Below are 20,484 nucleotides of genomic sequence, written 5' to 3'. Positions count from 1 at the left end.
CCTATTTTTAAAATCAACATAATGTCTTTAACCCACATTAGGGTAAAATAACATTATTTTAGATACAGTAGATAGAATCAGTTCTATTATTGACTACCATAACTAATACCAAATACAAAAGCTTTATGGAGATCCCAAGTCAGTAGGGAGAATGCTGCAATGCATCAGGTAAAAGCAGTTATTTTATTTTTTCCCAGCATATGAAAACAGGAGTTCCAGATTCTGTTCTGAATTGTAATTTGGGATGAGATCTGGAGTCATACTGTGATGCATCAATATACTGGGAGCAAAATTATGGATGAAGGATTTAGAAATCTGTTGATTTTTGGAAGATTTTTGTTCCCTTCCAAGAAGATTAACCCATTTGCACTTTTTTGGTTCAACTTAGTAATGTCAAAAGTAGTCAAAAGATGGTTAAAAGCACAAGGTTGCAAGCAGGAGAATTATTTTCATAGGCTACTTCCTGGAGAAGTGACAAAAATAAGAAATTTTGCTATTAACAATTTTTATCATTCTACTTAGATATTGCTGGTTTTTCCTTGTGAAAAGCCTTGAACATATTTTTCTACCCAGAGGAGCAAATATGCACACAGACTTGTTTGGATATGTATTCTCAATTTTGTTTCATGCATCTATTATGTGTTCCTCCTTTAGGATTCCTCCTCCTCCTTCTCCTGCTGTATATATTTTTCCAAGGCATTTTCAGGGCCAGGAAAAAATCGGGACACAAATTTCCAGTACACAGCGCGGCATTTATGGAAATGCCTGATTTGCTCTGAACTGTAAATTCTAAATAATGATAAGTGGAATTACTGCTGTAATTATCTTTCTGTAGGGAACATTTCTAACTTGAAATATAAAGCCTGCCTATTAAATCACATTTATCAGGAATGTTTCCTTAGGCATAGATTTCAGAATTGTATTTTATTTTTATCTTGAGCAAGATCTGACTCTGCACCGTTTGTTAGAGACAGGGAGAATAACTAGAACAGGCAAATGCCTCATAGGCAACAGGAAAGCCAGTGGAGAGATGATAGATGAGCTTCCAGCAGCTGCAGAAAGGATATACACTTCAAGGGTGCCCTATAAGCCTTATAAAGCAATAAAGGAAGGAAAACAACATTATGAAGGGTCCTAACAGTCATAAAATTCCAAAAATGGCAAGGATTGCTTTCATTATATAAAGTGTTCATTAAAGCTTTAAATAATGAAATAAACCCTTGACACTGAGAATGGAAACCTTCACTGTTCCACCAGCCTCTGTTTACTTTACACTAATCCAGGCCATAAAAGTAGTGCTGTGCAAATTCCCTGTTCCGGGGGAGCTCCGGGATGCCCGAGGACCACACAGCTCCCTGGCTTCCAAGGGGTCTCAGCAGCTTGCCCAGCTCCTGGCCCCGTGCCACCTCTTTGGCAGACACTGCTGCTCCCCAGCCCAGCCAGACCAGAGAAAGTCTGAGTCACAAAATCCCTGGGATTGTTTTAATTGGCTTAAATTAGGTATTTCGGGGTTCCTTTTGGGGGATTTCCCCCTCGTCCCCGGATTTTTTTTCCTTTCTTTTGAAGCCCAGGAGTATTTTGGGTGTTGGAAAAATGTGCTGAAGACTTTGGGACCAGAAAGTAAGTGGGGAAATTCATTAAAGGTCTTCTGGGATTCAAGGTGGAGATACTAAAAAATGGCTTCCATACAAATTTGTTTGCTGCTCACATACTTCTTTAAAATAGCAGAATTGGAATTAAAACTAAGCACTTAGTAGGTTATGCAGCAGACACTTAATTTCTCTATCAAAAGAATGGGAAGAAAGTATTTATTTTGAACAGGAATATTTTCCAAATTCAGAAGACCTTGAATCTCTTATTTAAGCCCTGTTAAAATAGTTTACCTTCTCTGTTAATAGCATAATCTGTTTAAATATTTTCTCCTGAATTAGAACCCTCTTTAGGAAACATTATAAGCTTCACATTGTAAATACACATGGAACACTCTGCCTTATCTTTCACTGAAATTCAGCCATTTTCTGCTTTGCTTGCAACAAACAGGAACAAAATGTACCCTTGGGGGAAAAGGGGAATTCAGATACAGGTGGGTAAAATTGTCACCTTTAAAAAGAAATTTGAAAGCTTTAAGCCACAGCATAATCTCCTTAAAGGCACTTGAGCAGTTGTGTAATTTATGGCACTGGTTGCAGTGAAAGTGTGGGATCCCATTAATTGTTCTGCCCACTGCCATAGTTTGCCATTTTGCCATCCTGGTTCTGAGCAGTTTTCTGAGTTTTTGCTGTAGCTGAACATCAATTTTAAAAGACATTGGAAAAGAAAATTGCTCCTGATATATATATATTTTTGTGTTCTTGTATGTGTTACGTGATATATTTGTGGAGCTCTGGTATCTCTGTACTTGCACCCTCCAAAATGAAATCTTTTGTCTCTTGGCATATTTTTGGGAGACCAGACAGGGAGACTGTCTGCATCATGAGTGGGAGAAGTAAATGACTCACAGTTCTCTTTATGAGGAGCTTTGTTTCATTCAAATCCCTCTTGCCAAGATGCTGACACTGAATTTGAGTCATCAGCAATAAACAAGTCGTACAGAAAATTGAATCTTTAGAGGGCAGAAAATCATGGGCAAAGGAAAGACACTCACCAGTGAGCTCTGTGTTAGTGTGTGCTTGAGAGGAGTTATTGATTGCATTATTTCCCGTGGTGGATTTTTCCGTAAGTGCCTTAAACTAATTCAAAGTCCCAGCCTGAAATTTCATTTTGAAAACATGTATGTGTAGTGAAAACAGCAGCATCAGTCAGGCTTTGATATCATGGAGTATAAAATTTTCACTGCAGTAAATCAGGTGATTTTGGCCCCTGGTTTTCTCATGAGATTTTTACCTGTCCTGTGTCGTGAAAGGCTGAGATCAGTAAGAATTTTTAGCATCCTCCAGGAAAAAGGTGTGACATTTAGCTTGTATTGGGTTTTGTTATTTCTTTTTCCTGCCCTGTATAATGCAATAATCTTGAATAAATTTACTTCATATATAATGGCGGCAGTTCTTCAGGATTGCACGTTTTTGTTTTCAGAAGTGATAATAGTTCAGCTAATAGGTATTTCAGTTGAAAAATTAAACTTTTGTCCTATATCAACTCTAAGAATTTTACTTTCGTGAAAGCAGCACAGCACCTTATTTTTCTGTGGTATCACTCTTTCCAACCATTCTCAGCTTTGAAAGTGGAAATGCACAGATATTTTCACGTTTAATAACCTTCATATTTTCAAATTTAATAACTTTCCCTTCAACAAAACACTAAGAAGTCAATAATTTGCTGATTACAAAATGTGCCTTTTCATTTTTGGTTTAAGGTGTGATTCAGTGTAGGACATGACATACAAATGGATGGAGTTGACTCATGCAGAGGCCCGGACAGAACATAGGATAATGGGAATGACTTCAACATTTAGAGGCATTTCTTGCTCCCCAAAGTGTCTTGCCCAGTGTGGAGGATCCCCAGGGGCTCTCCATTACCTGGCGTTCCTTTCTCGCTCGTGACAGGTTTGTGCTGTAGTTAAATTGCTCTGACCTGCCTGTCCCAGCTTTAGACCATTGTCTCTGTAATGAGGCAGAAATCCAGCACTTTGGAAGGAAAGAGGAAAACTCAGTAAATTTTCAAAGGCAACACAGTGTCTAACACAAGCAGTAACAGTTGTGATGAGCATAGTCAAATGAATTTAGGCTCTGGAGCGGCTTTGCTAAATATAGCTACAGAGGACTTGTTGTCTGCAGGCGCTGGTGTCAGAGAGCATTGCCATCTGCAGCTGGGGAAGCAGCAGAAATAGGGGCACAAATCACAAATGAAATAGATGGCAGTGGGATTACAGACTGACAGAGCCCTGGTCCTGTACTTGGCTCAACTGAGCTACCTTGTTCCTTGGAGGGGTGGATGGTCTTTAGTTCATGCTGTCCTTTTCATTGCAACTGTGGCATTTTCCCTCTTGTGTCTTGGAGAGTCCAAGACTTATTTCAATGGAAATGCACTTGTTTTGGTGAAGGAGGGTCAGTGTACTGCATGCCTGTTGTTCAGCAGCCCTTGGACAGCCAGTTTTAAACATGGGGAAAAGCAGGGTAACATTTGCTGGCTGTTGGTGTGTTCAGGTCTCTCAGGGTTGTGCTTTGCTCTCCCCTGCTGGCCCTTGGGCACAGGACCCCCCCAGGGAATACACCTGTGGCTTCCCATGGTGGAAACCTGCCGGATCACCAGTGGAGATGAGGAAGAAAATAGCAATGTGTCCAGGGGAAAAAAACCTGGAGAGTGTGATGGAAACAGGAGGCTGAGATCCTTGGGTGCCGTGAAGTGAATGCAGCCTGGGAGGAAGTGAGTGAGAAGGAGGGCAGGGGCTGGGACCAGCTGTGGGATGAAGCTGAGAAGAAGCAGAGCTGGACTGAGCACCTGGGAGCAGAGCCAAGGCCAGGGGATGGGGTGAGAGCCACAGCAGAAGACAGACAGGCAGAGCAGAGGCCTGCAAGGAGCTGCTAAATGGAGATGCCACCTTTCACCTGTGTGGCTTTATGTGTCTTGTCCCAGGGACACCCGTCCTCAGAGTGCCCTGCAGCCATGTGCTCCTTCTGCTCCCTCCTGTCCTTAGTTCTGGAGTCTTCATCCATTCATCCATGGACTGGCTTTTCCTTAAACCCATTGCCAGCCTTGTCTCCTGTTCAAGGAGATCTAAGTTTGCAGAGGCTTTGGAGAGTGGGTGGAAAACCCAACGCATTCTGTCTGCTCAAAGGACATTGTGGGTGAGACCCTTTCCCCTCCTTGAGTCTGCTTGCTTTTCAAGAGAAGAGTTAGTAAAAAACAGAAAGATACCATACATCCTTTCTTCCTAGGGCAAGAAAGTATAGTTCTAGTTATCCTGTTGATACTCTCAAAAACCCAAGAATAAATGCAGCATTGCACTGTGGAAGAACATGAGCTAGGTGGATCTAACTGGAAAGGGGTTTGGTCCCCAGATTATAGATGTAAAATTGTCACATTCCTTTGCAAAGGAAGGAAGGACATAGTCCAAAGGTCTTAGTATTGTATTGAGAAAACTGAGTGAAAGGTGATTTATGATAAGAACAGGGTTTAAGCTCACCTAAACTTTGGTGAGCTATGCTTAGTATATCTTTAGTGCTTACACAATGAATTCAACATAGCTCTGAAATGCGGTAGATTTACATATGTCATAATATTTTAATGGTTAATGAGCTATTGTTTATAATCTAAAGTCAGTCTACCTGAAAAAACACAAATGAATACGAATAGCATTAATCATGATAAGTAAAACATGGTACTTCCCCGGAGTATGTGATGCTCTTGACTTCCTTCCACCTCAAAATGGTGAAAGTGATGCTACAATGAAAATAGTGAAGATTTTGTATTTTGCTTTTGCATGTTTTTATAGCTGGTGACTTGGGAAATGAAGGGCATGATGATAGAAAATTTAGTGATAATTGCAAATTAATTTGCTGTTTGCTCCTGGAAACTGAAATATTTCCATAAAAATTTCTGTCATTTTCATTCCATTAAGACAATATAGGTTTATAAACGAGGGGAAGAAACTTTAAGGCAGGAATGGGTGCAGGTTGCATGAGCCGTGTCTGGAATGTACAGCTTGAGGTATTGATTTGCATGTGTATGTACTGCCTTGTGAGTGGAAGAGTAACCAACAGTCAGGCACCTGTTGTTAATTGTTCATATCTAAAACGTCATTTCCAGCTTGCACATACCACAGAGGAGCTGTGGTTCTCCACAGGGTACCTCTGCTCTCCTAAAAGAGCAATAGTAAAATAAAAAAGTAAAAGTTTTACTCAGGCTATGTCTGGAATGTGTGAGACTTTGGTGTTGATGAGCACAGGAAGTCAATAGTAATTTGTTTAGCAACAATTTGAAAGAAAAAATTCTTCACATTTTATAATTTTCACATAAAAGCAAACACATTTTTCATTAAAACATTTTAATGAAGTGGTATCTATTGTTACTGTCTGGTTTGTGAGGAGCTGGTGATTACAATGGAGAGGGAGCTTGTTTCACTAGCTTGAACACATGCCAGAAGTGTTCAAGATGGGAAGAAATGTGCTTGAAAAGTCAGTGGGTTTGAACTTTAAAGCTTAGGACCTCTTGCCAAGTCTGCCACTTCTTCCCTGAGTAAATACGGGAATGTTATCATTTGAAGTGCTCCAGTCTCGCTCTCCTCATTTAAAAACCCAGATATTTTAGCCACTTCTTCTGTAGAGCAGTTTGAGATATGGTAGTGAAGACTATAGGTGTTATTTTAAGGACTGTTTTTGAAGCAGGGGTGAGAGGTTGGCTCAGGACACTGTCACAGAGAGGTTTGCAGAATTTTGCCTCCTTATTGCTTACTGGAACCATTCCTAAGAAAAGATGTTTCAGCAAGGCCTAGCAATTAAAGATGTTTTTATGTAGTTATTGATTTCAGACCAGCAGACATTGGTGCTAATTTAGCACCCATTTACCAGAGCAGCTGGGATTGGAATGAGTGTGTTGTTCCCTTGGCAAACAATGTCCTTAGGTAAAGGTTGAGCACAGGGATGGAGCAGCACAAACAGGCTCACGTTGCCATGTCCAGCTGGACACTGCAGTCAAAGCTCCTCTTCTTTTTTGTAGCTTCAACCCTCCTAAGCCCTCAACCTTTACCAGTATAAAAGTCCAGCACTGCAAGTGAGCTTTACTTGCATGATGAGTCTCACAATAACAGATAGACCTATTGATAGGGCAGAGAATATGGTGTTATTTTAAAAATCTTTGAATTTTTAGTTTCTGGAGTAGCTTATATTGAACACAAGCATATATGCATGTATTAAATTTGATATTTAGCTTCAGAGTCAGGACTGTATTTCTGCTTTGGTGCCAAACTTCTCCCAAAACGTAAGACTAAAAGAATATGTTTTGTTCCACGTGACTAGTTATGTGTCATTTTTTGCTGGAAAACTTTTACAGAAAAATGCTGTTTAGTCTTTATATTAAAAAAACATAGCTTACCTGGGGAAGCTTGAGGCTCAGTGAAGTGTCACTTTAATTGAATTTAGGAAATACAGACATTTGCCTCCAAATATTTTTTTTTGATACTTAAGTGGAAATCCAGACAAAGTCTTTACAATACTATTTTCTAGTGGGTCTGTTGTAGCTCTGTTTTGTTTTTGTTTTGTTCCTCAGTACTGCTCAGAAATTAGCTAAAACATTTTTTATTGCAGAAATGATATAGCAGCAGTTTCAAGTCTTTTGTGCCTTACATGCTCGATTAGAAAAATCCCATTAATGATAGAAAATGCTAATCAGTGATGTGTTTTGCCAGCCACTACAAGCCCACACATTCTATATAATCCATTGTTTATTAACCTGATGAAGGTCGTTGCAGCTTTTGAAAGCTTGTGTGCAGCATATCAAAATGGTTTTAAAACTCCGTGCTGCTGGACTTTGGTGCTGAAATACGTCAAGGCTGGGTATTTTCTTGCCAGAATGGCTGTGGCCTAAATTGAGTTTTTTTTCTGGGTGGAATGATCGTTCTGTGCTTTTCATTTGTTCGTTCTAATTGTCAGGACAGATGAACAGTGCAGTGTTGGCTAAGCTGATGGTGCTGCCATTAAGAAGCTATACACTGTCTTTATCCACATCTTATTGATTATCCTTTTCTTTTCTTGGCAGGTGACATCACACAGAAAGGATATGAAAAGAAGAGATCAAAATTAATTGGGGCCTACCTGCCACAGCCTCCCGGTATGTGTATCTGTGCTTGTGATATATGAAGATGTCAAGTGTACTGATAGTTGCCACTGTGGAAATCTGCATCTCTGAAGAAACTGATGTGGCAGAAACAAAGCTATTGTTATGCAGAATAAGCTTATTCCATCCATTTTGTGTGTATTTTTATATATATGTCCGCTTTGATGTGTGTGTACATTTTTTACATACGTTGGTGTGGGTTTGGCAGTCATGTCTGGAAAATTAAATTAGCCTAGGCTTGTTAGAGAGGCATTGTTTGTTGGAAGGAATGCAAGAATCCAAAGGAAAATGTGACGTCCTAACTCATTAACATCTCAGCCATGTGAAGTTTTCTGACCAGAAGTATGCAAGAGTGGAAGAGAACCTTGGATCTTTGTAACTTCCTCCATTTCTGGGTTTCCTGTCCACGTCTCACTTTTGAATACACTAGAGAGACCATCAATATCCTTAGAGTTCAGCTTGTCCTAGGGCATGTGGGCAGCTGACCTTTTACACATACCTGGTTTTAGTATTGAGGGATAGGCTGCATGCATTTGCCCAAAAGGTGTAAATGTACCTTCAAAATAATTTTAATAATGTATTGCTTAGTTGAATTTATTTTATATATATGCATAAGAACTTTCCAGAGTTGTTTTACTCTTGTGAGGCACTGGATCACAAAGTTCAATGTGTAGTTGTAGGTATTGGTGTAGACCTTTCTTCTCTCTTGGTCTCAGAGGAGTGTGCCTGTGCATTCCTGGTCTCACTGACCTTACAGAGGCCCCACTTAGGCTTGGCTGATCTCTGAGCCTTGTTTTTGTTGCAGGCCTCAGCACTAGTTTCTCTTTCTTTTACAAAATCTTTCCTTTTTAGTGGAATTGATGGGGTTTTAAACTGCTGATGTGTGAAGGCACTGCCTTGTTCTCTCTTCATCAGGTTTGTATATCTATTGTCTAGCTCCATAGCAGAATGCTGATTTTGTGCCTCTGGATTTCACTTGGTCTGCTCCACTGGTGGGAACTCCCGAACAGAGATCAGTGTTGCAGACACCTCTGTTTTCTGAAGTGATGCAGCCTGATTTGAGGGTGTCTGTGACATTCCCGAACCATTGGGAGCCATTAGGGAGTGAAGCAAATCAAATCAACGGAATTACAATACCAGAGGCGCAGTATATTAAATTTCTGGATATTTATTGGTCCAACCTGACTATCAGACATACATTAGTCTTCACAGCTGGTTCTCATGAGACCTGCTTGGATTTTTTGGGTTGTGGAGAGCTCCACAGCAATCCTCAGTGCAGCGGCACAGTTGGTACCAGAATCTGTTTATTTTTTCACTTGTTCCTCTCCTTTCTTCACACAAGCAAATAGACTCACAGTCCTCTGGTCAAACTATATCCATGGCTGAAACTGCTGGGGGTTGCATGTAATGATGAAAGAGAGAACATGGAGAACCCTCACAGATTTACCTTTCAAGGTCTCTACTGTGATACTGAAGTTTGGCAGGGTAAGGAGAAGCAGAGGGATCTCTGTAAGCCAGTCCTGTGGTGAGGTCCATCCAATAACTTAAGGAGGTCATGATTGAGAATGTAGCTGACTTGGAGCTGTTTTAAGGATGGGGCAAAATGGAATGAACATTTCTGCTCACCCAGTTGCTGGAAAATCCCTCGCAAGGAATGTGAAATATGGATGTGAAGGTAATAGGATCAAGAAAAACAAACTATTGAAATATTGTCCACTATTTTCTTGTAAATATATTAAGGTCAATCATTTAGCTGATGGCTAAATGGATTATTTTATTGTAGTGGAAGACATTACTTCTGCTGTATTAAAGTATTTTCCTCCGTAAATGGATACTATTTGTGCTTGGGTCTTTTGCTGTCTTTGTACTTTTTGTTTGTTTTGTTATGTTGCCTTTTGGACAAAACCTGAAAAGGTTCGATTTGATATAATCCTTCTAAGACCTTATTCATCTGAATGGCTTTAAATCCCTGCTCACTAGGAAGGGGGAGATGAATCCTTTCCAAGAAGAAGTGGGATGACAAAACAGATGCTGAATTTTGTAAGCCTCTGTTAACATCTCAACAATCACATACATGACCAGTTAGCCTTTTTTAAAAAAAAATAAATTGTAAGCTGTTTTGATGGGGAATGCAAGAATTTATAAGCTGTGACGGACTTGGATCTTGGTGTTATAAGGGAATAGAGGTTTTAGAGGTATTTTAAACCAGTATGGATATGGACATGACTTTTGCTGGGATGGGAGGCATTGGGAAAGGGTAGGAATTTGCATTCTGTGACTGCGTTCGACAATCTAAAGGAAATCCAAAGGCTCTTCCCCTCTGCTGGGACATCCAGTCCTCCCGCTGCGCCTTTGCTAACATTCCTAGCGCCCATGTTGGCAGAGTGGAACATCGACCCGCGTTGGCTCCGTGGGTGTCCTGTGGTGTCTGTGCGTGCGTGTGCGTGTGTGCTCTACTGCATGGGGGCAGCAGCTCCACTCGTTGCTGTAACAAATGTAAAAAAACTAAACGTGAATTAATTAGTTTTTTTCAACTTGTTACAGCAGCGAATGGAGCTGCCGCGGTACGGTGTAGACTGCAACACAGTGAAGGAGCTGCCAGAAGAATGCTCCGCACTGCCAACATTGGTGTCTGTGACATCCGGGAAGCGGCCGCTAGAGAGAGAGCAGCCAGCACAGCAGGAAACCGGCCTCTCTTTTATTTTCGTTTTGGTGAGCACCATGAATGTATCTTTTCCAGTCCGTATCTGTATATAACTGTGCCTCATCTGGAAGCCTCTGGTAGATGCCTACATCAGTAGGATGGACATGGGGCTGCCAGTTGCAAGGCAGGACAACCAAAGGATGACATCTGGAAGGCCGTTGCTGACTTTCTCTGCCTAAGAGAGACGTGATGGGAAGGGAGAAGGAATGGCTCTTCCTAGTAATATTTGAACGTATTAACACTTCTCTAGCTTCCATACCATGGATACTCTGGAGGAGATTGCATACAGTAAGCTGGTGAAACACAGGAATGCATGTGTTTCTCATTTCCTTTTTGGCACTGCCTTTTTACAGTGCTCTAAACAGGCCCAAGCTCACCAGATTCTGGAGAAAACTGTAAAAGTCTAAGTGCCCTTAGTTCTATGCTATTTTCAAGTAGAGATCTCTGCCTGAGCTCTGCTCACATCCAAGCCATTCAGAAGCAGACTGACTTCCAGGAACAGGCATCAGGCTGGTAGAGCAGGCTGGAGGAAGAGCATTCCTCAGGGTTACATCTCTGCAAGGCAAGGCATGACTCCAGCCGTGCCTATAGAACTGTGGCCTTCCAAGGTACACATCCCTCTGGCAGGACCTGTGGCTGGTAGCAGGCATTCTGCTTCATCCCTGCATTTATAGCAAGGCTGCTGGGGATCCACAGCTCCTCAAGACACCAGATTTTCTCTTGCCAACCATGTGGGCGCCTGGAGGACATCACACTCTATTCTGCATGCTTGTTCACACTCGCACAGGCTGTCCAGACAGGTTGTAAGAGATGGCTGGAGGGAAGATAAGATTTACCGTTCTGTCAGAACAAGACATACCTGTAAAAGGGTTATCTATTTCAGAAACCTTCTCCACTCATTTTCAGACCAGTTTGCCGTAATTCTATAGAGGAGGCCTATATTGAATTCTGACTGTGTTTGTATTTCTTCTCTTATACAGGGCTGCTCTAGGTCAGGTTCCCTCACTCTGACATGGTTAACTTCCTCTGCCTCAGATTTTTTGAAAATGGGAAAGATTTAATGTAAATTGCAATTTCAGGTTTAACAGTATTAGTGATACCAAACCATGTGATAAATGTAACCAGTAAAAGGGCTGTAGACATATATGAAAAGACATACATATATGTCTTTTTGTCAGGCTTATTGGGATGCTGTCATTTTAGAAAGGGAGAACTTATTTTTCAGGAGTGGGATTAATGAAAGGTAAAGCCAGGCAACCATGTGGTTGATACTCCTCCAGGTGATGTAGGAGCTGGTTCTAAGGCTCCATGTTCCTGACAGGACAATCCCAGAGCGCGTATTGTCACACACTGAACAGCCTGCAGTGACACACAGGGGATGTGCCAGATCCACTGCACATCTGCAGGCTGACCCTGCAGTGCATGCAGAGTGGGTCTGACACATCCAGATGCTGCACAGACTGCACATATGCAAAGGACATTTGTACTGTTCCAGCCAGGCTGTCGAACATCCAGAAATCCGGAACGGATATGCTGCATTTGGCAGTGTTAATGGGAGAAGGGATGGGGGGAGCTCCCTTTTTCTTTCCCATTAAATCCCCACCTGCTTTAAGTCAGGGAGACAAAAGTACAGCTTTGTTTCCTCAAGATGCTTTCTCAGGAAAGTGAGTTTATAGCTGGAGATGTTCTGTGTGCAGAGCAATTTTTCTTTTCTTAGTGTGCCCCTGTGTCAGACATCTAAAAATAATAGTGAATCCATACCTTTGTATCTGTACATACATCCCAGTCCCTCTTGTGTGGTGACCTTTCTCTTACTGCTTCTGTGGAGGAGCCATGACAGCCAAGGGCTGAAGTAACCACTTAAACAGGGATTTATTTCAGAATAACTTTCTGAATTTTATCTTGATTTGATCATTCAGTTCTGGGTAAGATAATGTGGACAACTGCATGCACAAGATAAAGAGAAACCCTCCCTATAAGAAAAAAGCCCCTTAATTACCTGTATTCCCTGTAAGCTGTGGTTTTACCCAATTTGCTTCCAGTGTTTTGCCAGGAAATTTGATTATTCATTCACAGACAATGTTGTTATCAATTAAGCATTGCTTCTAACAGCTCAGACATGGGTGGTTCATTCTCTCTTAATCAAGTGCTGTGTCTCCACTAGATTGCTTTCTGTAATTTCCCATCATTGGTACCACCAGTGTAGCTCTATTTGTAGTGCAACCATGTGGACCAGTCATCAGTGCTTTATTTATTATGGTTAATAAATCTGTGAGATGTGGTGCTTAAAAGGCACCTGCTGCTCCTTTCACATGCCTAGAGACAGATCCCTGCACCTCCTGCTGCTGGAGTCCCAACAGCACCAGCCTGGGAACATTTCAAGCTATGCAGGGCAGAGAAGATAATACATTTGTGCAGAAGATCACTTTGCCTTATGAAAAAACAATTTTCTGTAGAATTACAGGAACCAATTTCCATAGACTCTCGTATTAGCATGACACATATATTAATGTCTGCTCTCTGTGCATATATTTGCATACTTTCTATGTGTATGTGTGCATGCCTTTGCTTTCAGCTATTCCTGCTGCTAAGGCTTATGGCAGTCCAAGTAAACTTGGTGATTACAATTTCATTTTTTCTTCCACAGACATTATTTGTATTGCAACATTATTTGTATTGCAAAAATTGCAAGGAAATATTTAAACAAAATTTGATTCTGAAAAAGTACTCTCATGTATTCATTTTATTAATACTAAAAAGCACTCCTATCACATCTGCCTGTCTAATTCTCAAAGATCTTACCAAGGGATAACCATGATGGGGCATTTCAAAGAGCGTAAGTGTGGTGAGAACATGGATCTCTTTGAAAGGCATGTGCAGTGCACAGCTCGTGGGCACATCCCTGAAACAGTGCAACAGATGTTTCCCAGATGAGAAACTACAGCACACAGACAAATGCCTAGTAAGTCTTGGGCTTAAAAAGGAGTTTGGTTTTGAATTGGTGGATGCCTACAGAGCTTAGTTTGGATAAAAAGGAATGTATTGAAAGCCTCTGAGAAGTACCCCTTGAGGCCATCACTTAAATATGATGGTTACTGTTTTGGTTTTGCCACTATGACTGAGTCCAATTACCATTTTATAATTCTTTGGGCTTTGATGGCATCTCTGTTTTCTATCCTGTACGAAGACCTCATAATATTAAACATTGTTCAAACATAGAGCAAAAAATACCTTCCTTCACTTTTCACTAATGAGTACATGATGAAATCTGTTAGTAATGCAGGTAGTGGTTTCAGCACTTGGTGTGATGTTTTTTGGATGGAGGATATTTTTAGTACACATCAGAGTTGGTATCTTTTTCAAAGAATTTGAAGATTTCTGAGGAAATATCTGTTGATGTTCCTGGAGGCCATCTGCAGAACATAAGAGCATAGGAGGAAACATGAAAGTGTTGGTCTGAAATCTGACAAATGGGTGAGGAAAGATGTCTCAGTCAGAGGTGAACAATAGAGGGTAGAAAGGAAAAACACCACCGAGGGCCTTAAAGCTTAACCAGTGTTGGAGCAGAGGAGGTTGAGCCTGTGCAGATGTTTGAAGAGCTGGGTGCCACTGTCAAAATGAGAAACTGCTGGAATTCACAATGCTGCCTGGATTTGTCTGCAGTGTGATTTGACCAGCTCATTGGTGAAGGTGTTTGCTTTGTGAATAGGTAGTCTTCTTTTGCATATTCTCCAAAAAGAATCTTCAGATGGGACACTGAAGCTGTAGAAAGGAAAATGGAAACCAAACATCACATATGCTCTGGAGCTTTAATGGGATGTTCACCATCAGTCGGAAAAAGGAGAGAAAAAAAGAAGCCCATAAGATCCATGCTAAGTTTGAATTGAAAGCTAAACCTTTCAAGGAAATGCTGGAAGGCAAAATTGAGATTGTAATACTGAAAGAAAATTTGAAGTGTGTGCATTAAGTCAGACCAAGAGTAACCTCACCTGTGAAGGAAAACTTTTAATTAAAGAAATCTAATAAGAAATTACATTTTTCCAGATTTATCTAGCAGAACGTGGTTCCACCTTCCTGGATGTCTTTGGTTAGAAGTGTTGCATTTTAAGTCTCCCTTTGCTTATCCAGTGAATTCATTACGTACATTTGATGGGAAGAGTGAAATGCCACACTAAGTTATGAGTTCCATGGGGATGGTGTGACATTTAGCATGTTTACAAAATATACTGTGTGTTCATACCTGGGTTTACTTTTAAAGCTGAGCCATCAGAAGCTCAGGAAGTACTGTGAAGAGAAGATAAATACTGTTTCTTAAAACTGCACTGCAGGCACTGTGTGCCTTCCTTCCCACTGGCCCTGGAGTAGTTTGGTTTATCCTACAGCTCTCTCTCCTGGGGGCACACACTGTAAGTTAGTTTTAGAACAATAAATGTAGCCTCTGTCTAAGAATGCCTTCTATTTCTTGTCAGTTAGACATTTCAGCTTTTAAATATTTTTAGATTCAAAAATTTGGCACAGACATAGGAATAAGAGATATATCAAAGCAACTTGTCAGCTGACAGTGAGGAAATAATTGTCCTTTGTTGGAGAGGGCAGTGCAGCTATTGCCAAGTTATCAGCACATAGTGTTGCAATTTAGCTACAAAAAGAAGTAATAAAGAAAGGAGGAACAAGTAGGTGAAGGGGGGGAAAAAAATTAAAAAGAGGTGAAGCCTGCTTCCAGCTGACAGTTTTGTACCTTCCATGCACTTAAAAATAAAGCTATCCAGCTTGCAGTGGTATTGCATAAATGGCTTTACTGAGGCTCTTGCATTTTTAGCTAAATTCAGTCAAGACAGGATCCAGCTTGCAGATTAGGATTTGTGGATTGATATATCTGCATTAAGTTGTCTGCCTATGAGCCTTATATTTATGCTTCCATTCTTATGTGAAGAGATACAGTTAATTCAGATGCTGAAACCCAAAGAGCTTTTCAGTTGATTCCAAAGTAGAGACCTCCACTGACCACTTGCACAGCTCTCAAGGCTTCACTGGACTTATGGAGTTGCCTGAAGATGGGTGTCTGATACTGCTCAGGACTTCCTGTGGTGCTGGAGACACCTGCACAGAGCGAGCACACATAAAACAGGACTTCAGGGTGACAATGCCATTCTGGCCAAGCTGGGTATTGCAGTCCACAACATCTACAAAGAAATTTGACACCTTTGTTTAGAATCCTGAGTTCTGGTCTAGGTCTCTGTTTTTCATAATGGGAGCTTAGCTTAAGCACCTTCTTGTAGGCATCTAAATGTAGGTGTCTTATGAGCTTTATTTTGTGTTAGAAACATGTCTGTTTGCTCCAGTGCACCTGCTGATGCCTGTGTGTGTTGTGATGACCATGAAGCACTGATTTCTAAGCCTCTCATATAAAATAACTGTGTTCCAGGCATATATATTTTCCTGAAATTCTTCCTGGCTTGCAAAGAGTCAATCAGTAGTGCTAATCATGTTTACCTGGTAAAGTCCTGCTTCAGCTGCAAGACTGGGGTAGACCATGGTGTTATTTAGAATTATGCTGCTTTGACAGTGATTGTGAGTGTGTCTGTGCACAGGGCACTGGTGTGACACTGGCCTTTCTCTTATGAAAGCCATTCATTGCTTTGCCACCTCCTTAAATGCAGGAATCGATCCAAGTATGGATTCTCAAGCCATCACGCTGCCGATGCACAAACGCGCCTGGGCAAAGCTGCACTTGAACAAGCATTAGCACTTAACTCACAGACCCTTGTGCTGGCTGTGAAAGCTATCCATTTTTTGGGTTTAGTTATGTTCAGAAATGAAAAAAAATATATTTTTGTTACTGCACTGTACTGCTAGAGCCTTCACGGAGGTGAACAATTTGGCTGTTAACACCACTTTGTTATTTGAGGCAACACTTCACTGATTTCATGGTAGTCATTATTGTGCATGGCTTTTACTCCCACCCATGGCTCAGGAATGGCAGTGTGTAGGTTCTTGCTATTGTGTCCTTTGTCTCACACCATCGCTGGTGCCGTGGGAGCCAGTGGGTGCACAGGAAGCCAAGATGTGAGTCCAGGCAATCCAGCTAATTCCTGCTCTAGCCCTTCAGTAGAGAAGTGTCATCCAGTTCCTTGCTGTCTCTCCAAAGTGGGGCGGTGCTTTCTGGTTTTCACCCTAGAGGAACATAATACAAAGAGGTGTCCCCACAACTGGCTGATGCCGAGCTTCTTCTTGTATTTTAGCACACAATTAACTTCCTCATCTTAATTGGTGTTGTCAGTGAGCCAAGTTCACGTGTCCTACTCCACTCCTGGGTAGAGATTTATTCACTGTTTTTATATATATGGGTAAGTGGAATAAAGCCATCAAATGGTCCCCCAGTCCTCATAAGACATTTTGATATTCTCATTTAGTTTTCTATTGCCTTAAATAACTACTGGTGCAGGATGATGAGTTGGGGCTCCCTCCTTCCTGACTATATGAAGAAACTTCATGTTGCCCATTGGGTCAGAACTGACTTACTTAAAAGAACAAACACATGTATACAAAGTAGAAAGGAAATAACACTTGCTAAAGTGTCTCAGTTTTAAGATTAGATGAGACACTTAGTGTATCTGTAGTAAAAACACAATCTCAGTAGTGAAGGGGAGGGGGAAGAGCCCTTGGCAGTGTTGGGGAGTGCTGTGGGCAGCAGCACTGCCTGGCCAGTTGGGTATCCTGCTGTCTTCTGCCATGGCAGGGTCAGTGTTTGATGTTATCTTATGTGCACTCTTTATTTTACACCTGGAAAAAGATGTTTGTGTGCTGCCCACAGCTGCAGAAAAGGGACAGTCTCACAGTCACTAAACCAGGAGAAGGAAGCCTCAGGCTTGAATGTATTTTGCCCAATGGCTTTCAGGTCTGCCTGGAAGATCTCCCTCCTACAGCCGTTGTGTACCTGTGAAACTGATGCTTTTGCTCACAATTTAATTTCCCCTAGGTGTTTCTAAAGCCTATTGCATGTGGTTTTGTTGTTTGGAAGGTGCAGTTAATCCCCTTTTCCTGTTTCATCGTGATGTTGTACTGCAGTACCAACTTCTCTATTATCTTTGTTTGTTTTTCTCCACGTGCCATTGCCCTACACAAGTTACTTGGCATGGGAAATGTGGCACTGCTTTTTCTTAGCAAAACCTCTGTCACACAGCATCAGTGTTAGGCGTAGAATTTTTGAGTGTGTTTTTCTAGGATTTTTGTGAATATATGTGATTTCCAGAAATTATTTCATTCCTGATGATAAGGACTGAGATGATTAAAGGTGCTTAGCATCTCATACAGAATGGAACATAATTTTTTGGAAAAATTTTAGTCAAAATTAATTTTATTATTAACTGTATATTGCTCATTTTCAGGGTTATTAAATAAAGAAGGAAAAACTCTGAAGATAAAAGGGAGGAGAAAGTATTTATTTTGATATATAAAAGGGAGTAGAAAGTACTTCTTTTGATTATTTCAGTGATTTAGAAGTCAGGTTCACCTGACTGAAAGAATATTAAGGGAAATGAGAGAAGTGAAATTATGCAGTACTATAGTATGGAGACAGAGGAGTTAAATGAAGACATTTTATTTGATTTAAGAGAGTGAATTATTAATCACTATCTGAGTAGAGGAAAATTTATGGATTCATTCTGTCTTTTAGGCGCCTATGAGGTTTTACTCCAAGCATGTTTTTTAGCCAACCAGCCATTCCTCCACAAAATCAAAGCAGACTTGACATTGCTGATAATCCAAAGATTTAAGAGAAAAGCTGGATTTCGAGTGCAGTTTATTTCACAAAGAAATAAGCATACAATGCCAACTTTTTTCAAAAGATGCTTTTTTAAAGAGTCCATTGAAACCCAACTGAGACTGATTGAAGTAAACACAAAATTTTCGGTTGGTTTGTAATCTACATAAAAATTCTTGTTTCCACAAATATAAACTCTTATCCCTCTCCAAGAAGCTGGCATTGAACCATTTGGAAATAGTAGTGGAGAGTTTTTGCATTATGTTTTAATTGAAAAATATGAGCATATTTCCAAGCATTGTTTTGTTGAATCCAATTTCAATTATTAGTCCTATATTTGAGCCCTAAGTGAAAGGGGCTAGTTTTACTTGTGTTCTTACAGTTACACATAGCGTGTAACTACTTCTTAAGGGCAAAAAATTGTGGGAAAGAATCAATTTAATTTTGTCAGGTGCTCCTGTTCTTTACCCCTGAGCATCTCACACCCGAGGCTCTGTGCTTTGTTAGCTCAAAGCTGAATGCGTCAGCTGGGCTTGTCTGCTCAGGTTCTTCTCTGGAAGAGAGCAGGCAACCACATCATGCCACTATTTCAGATGCAGGTTTGCTTTCTTTTCCTATTGTTTGAACTTTCCTGCTTAAGTCATTGCCTTCACTCTTCTCTAGAAGTCATCAAAGAACATCAGTTTCAGAAGTGTTGATATATCATGCTGCTGTTATATTACTACTGTAGTTTAATAGAAGTTTAAGAAGCTTTCAAGAAAATATTAAAAAAAAAAAGAAAATTCACTATGGGAAAGGGATTAATAAAGGATATGAATATTAAAACACTGGATGTTTAGGCTCAGCATATTCAAATGCTGCAGGTTTACAAGGCTATTTTTGTTGTTTTCCTGGAGCAGGTTACTATTTTCAGCCTGATTTTGTGCAGTTATAGTTTACTTTCTAACCATTGGTAGGTAAAAATGACTATAGGTATTACTATTGTTCCCTTCCCACAGGAACTATTTTCCACAGGTTAGTATTGTGTTGTCACCAGCTGACAGCATCCAACCAGATGATGTTTTAGATGATACACACTAAGTTTTCCTATGAACCATTTTGCAGGAAGGTTTCAATATCTATTGCAATAGTGTCTGCCTTTATTAGCTCATTAAAATAATTCCTAAATACTACTTTATGAAAAGTCATCTGTTTGTAAAATAAAAAATGCCAAGCTTACTGTCTGTTTGCTCTTTCTATGTTGTCCATGACCCTGGAAAAAAGGCTTTTTAGAGAGAACCAGGAAAATAACCACATCAGAAAAGCTGACCAGAGGCAAGTAGTGTGCAACCAATTGACACGACGCGCTTTAGGCGCTGAATGCTCATTTTCTACTCCTAGTGTATGCTGAACTCCTCCTCACTATAAATCTTCCAAAATTCAGTCAGAATGAGCTGTGTCATTTTTTTTTTCATTAATGCAGGGGTGGACCAGGCCTTACCACAAGAACGTCGGACTCCTGTCACTCCATCCTCTTCCTCCCGGTATCACCGTCGCAGGTCCTCAGGGTCACGGGATGAGCGCTACAGATCGGGTGAGTGGGACTGAAGACCCCAGAACTGGAATGAAAATTTGAAATGTCTTGTTCTGTTCCTTGCTTTTTAAAAAAGAAGTTTGTTGTGAACTCGTGTAGTTCACAGTGGGGAACATTCATTGTGTGAATAGAGAGATGCTGTCCAAGAGCGCAGGGGTGGAGTTGCAAAGCCAAGATTCATCTGGAATTGGATCTGGCAGTGAGTGTGAAGGGCTGCAAAAAAGCATCCTACAGGCACTTGAGTAAAAAAGGAAGAGTAGGGAAAACACGGTCCCACTGCTGAATGGGGCAGGTGACAAAGGGCATGGAAAAGGCCAACATAATTAATGTATCCTTTGCCTTGGTCTGTACGGATGATACTTGAGTTCTGGAAACCAAGGCATGTGAGATCCATGGGAAAGTCTTGAGCAATGACAGCCTACCCTCTGTGAAGGAGAATCAGGACAGGGAATATTTGAACAAACTGAACGAGTAGAAGTCTGTGGGTCATGATGGGGATGCATCACTGACCAATGTGAGCCCACTTTCAACTCCTCAGGAAGTTGTGTCAGTCAGGAGAGGTTTCTGCAGACTGAGAGAAAGCAAGTTCATTGCTGTCTTCAGGAACAGCAAGAAATAGGATCTGGGAAACTACAGGCCAGTCAGACTCTTCTCAATCTCTTGAGCAGGTGGTAG

General features: G+C 40.9%; 1 protein-coding gene across 5 annotated transcripts in view; it reads left to right on the top strand.

Moving 5' to 3' along the window:
* The window catches only part of DIP2C (disco interacting protein 2 homolog C), a 309,238-nt gene that overhangs the window by 157,137 nt on the left and 131,617 nt on the right, over nt 1-20,484 (top strand). For 2 of the 5 annotated variants that reach the window (XM_041487097.1, XM_041487079.1), the window contains exons 2-4: nt 7,693-7,764; nt 10,315-10,482; nt 19,699-19,809. In XM_041487097.1, coding sequence (XP_041343031.1) covers nt 7,693-7,764; nt 10,315-10,482; nt 19,699-19,809 — 351 coding nt within the window. The remainder of the gene's footprint in view (nt 1-7,692; nt 7,765-10,314; nt 10,483-19,698; nt 19,810-20,484) is intronic. The other 3 variants (XM_041487111.1, XM_041487106.1, XM_041487089.1) reach the window with 2 other exon arrangements.

The sequence above is a fragment of the Pyrgilauda ruficollis genome, unplaced genomic scaffold, assembly GCF_017590135.1.
Source record: "Pyrgilauda ruficollis isolate IOZ18807 unplaced genomic scaffold, ASM1759013v1 scaffold12, whole genome shotgun sequence".
In the NCBI taxonomy this organism is placed as follows: Eukaryota; Metazoa; Chordata; class Aves; order Passeriformes; family Passeridae; genus Pyrgilauda; species Pyrgilauda ruficollis.
This window is presented reverse-complemented; position numbering and strand designations above follow the sequence as displayed.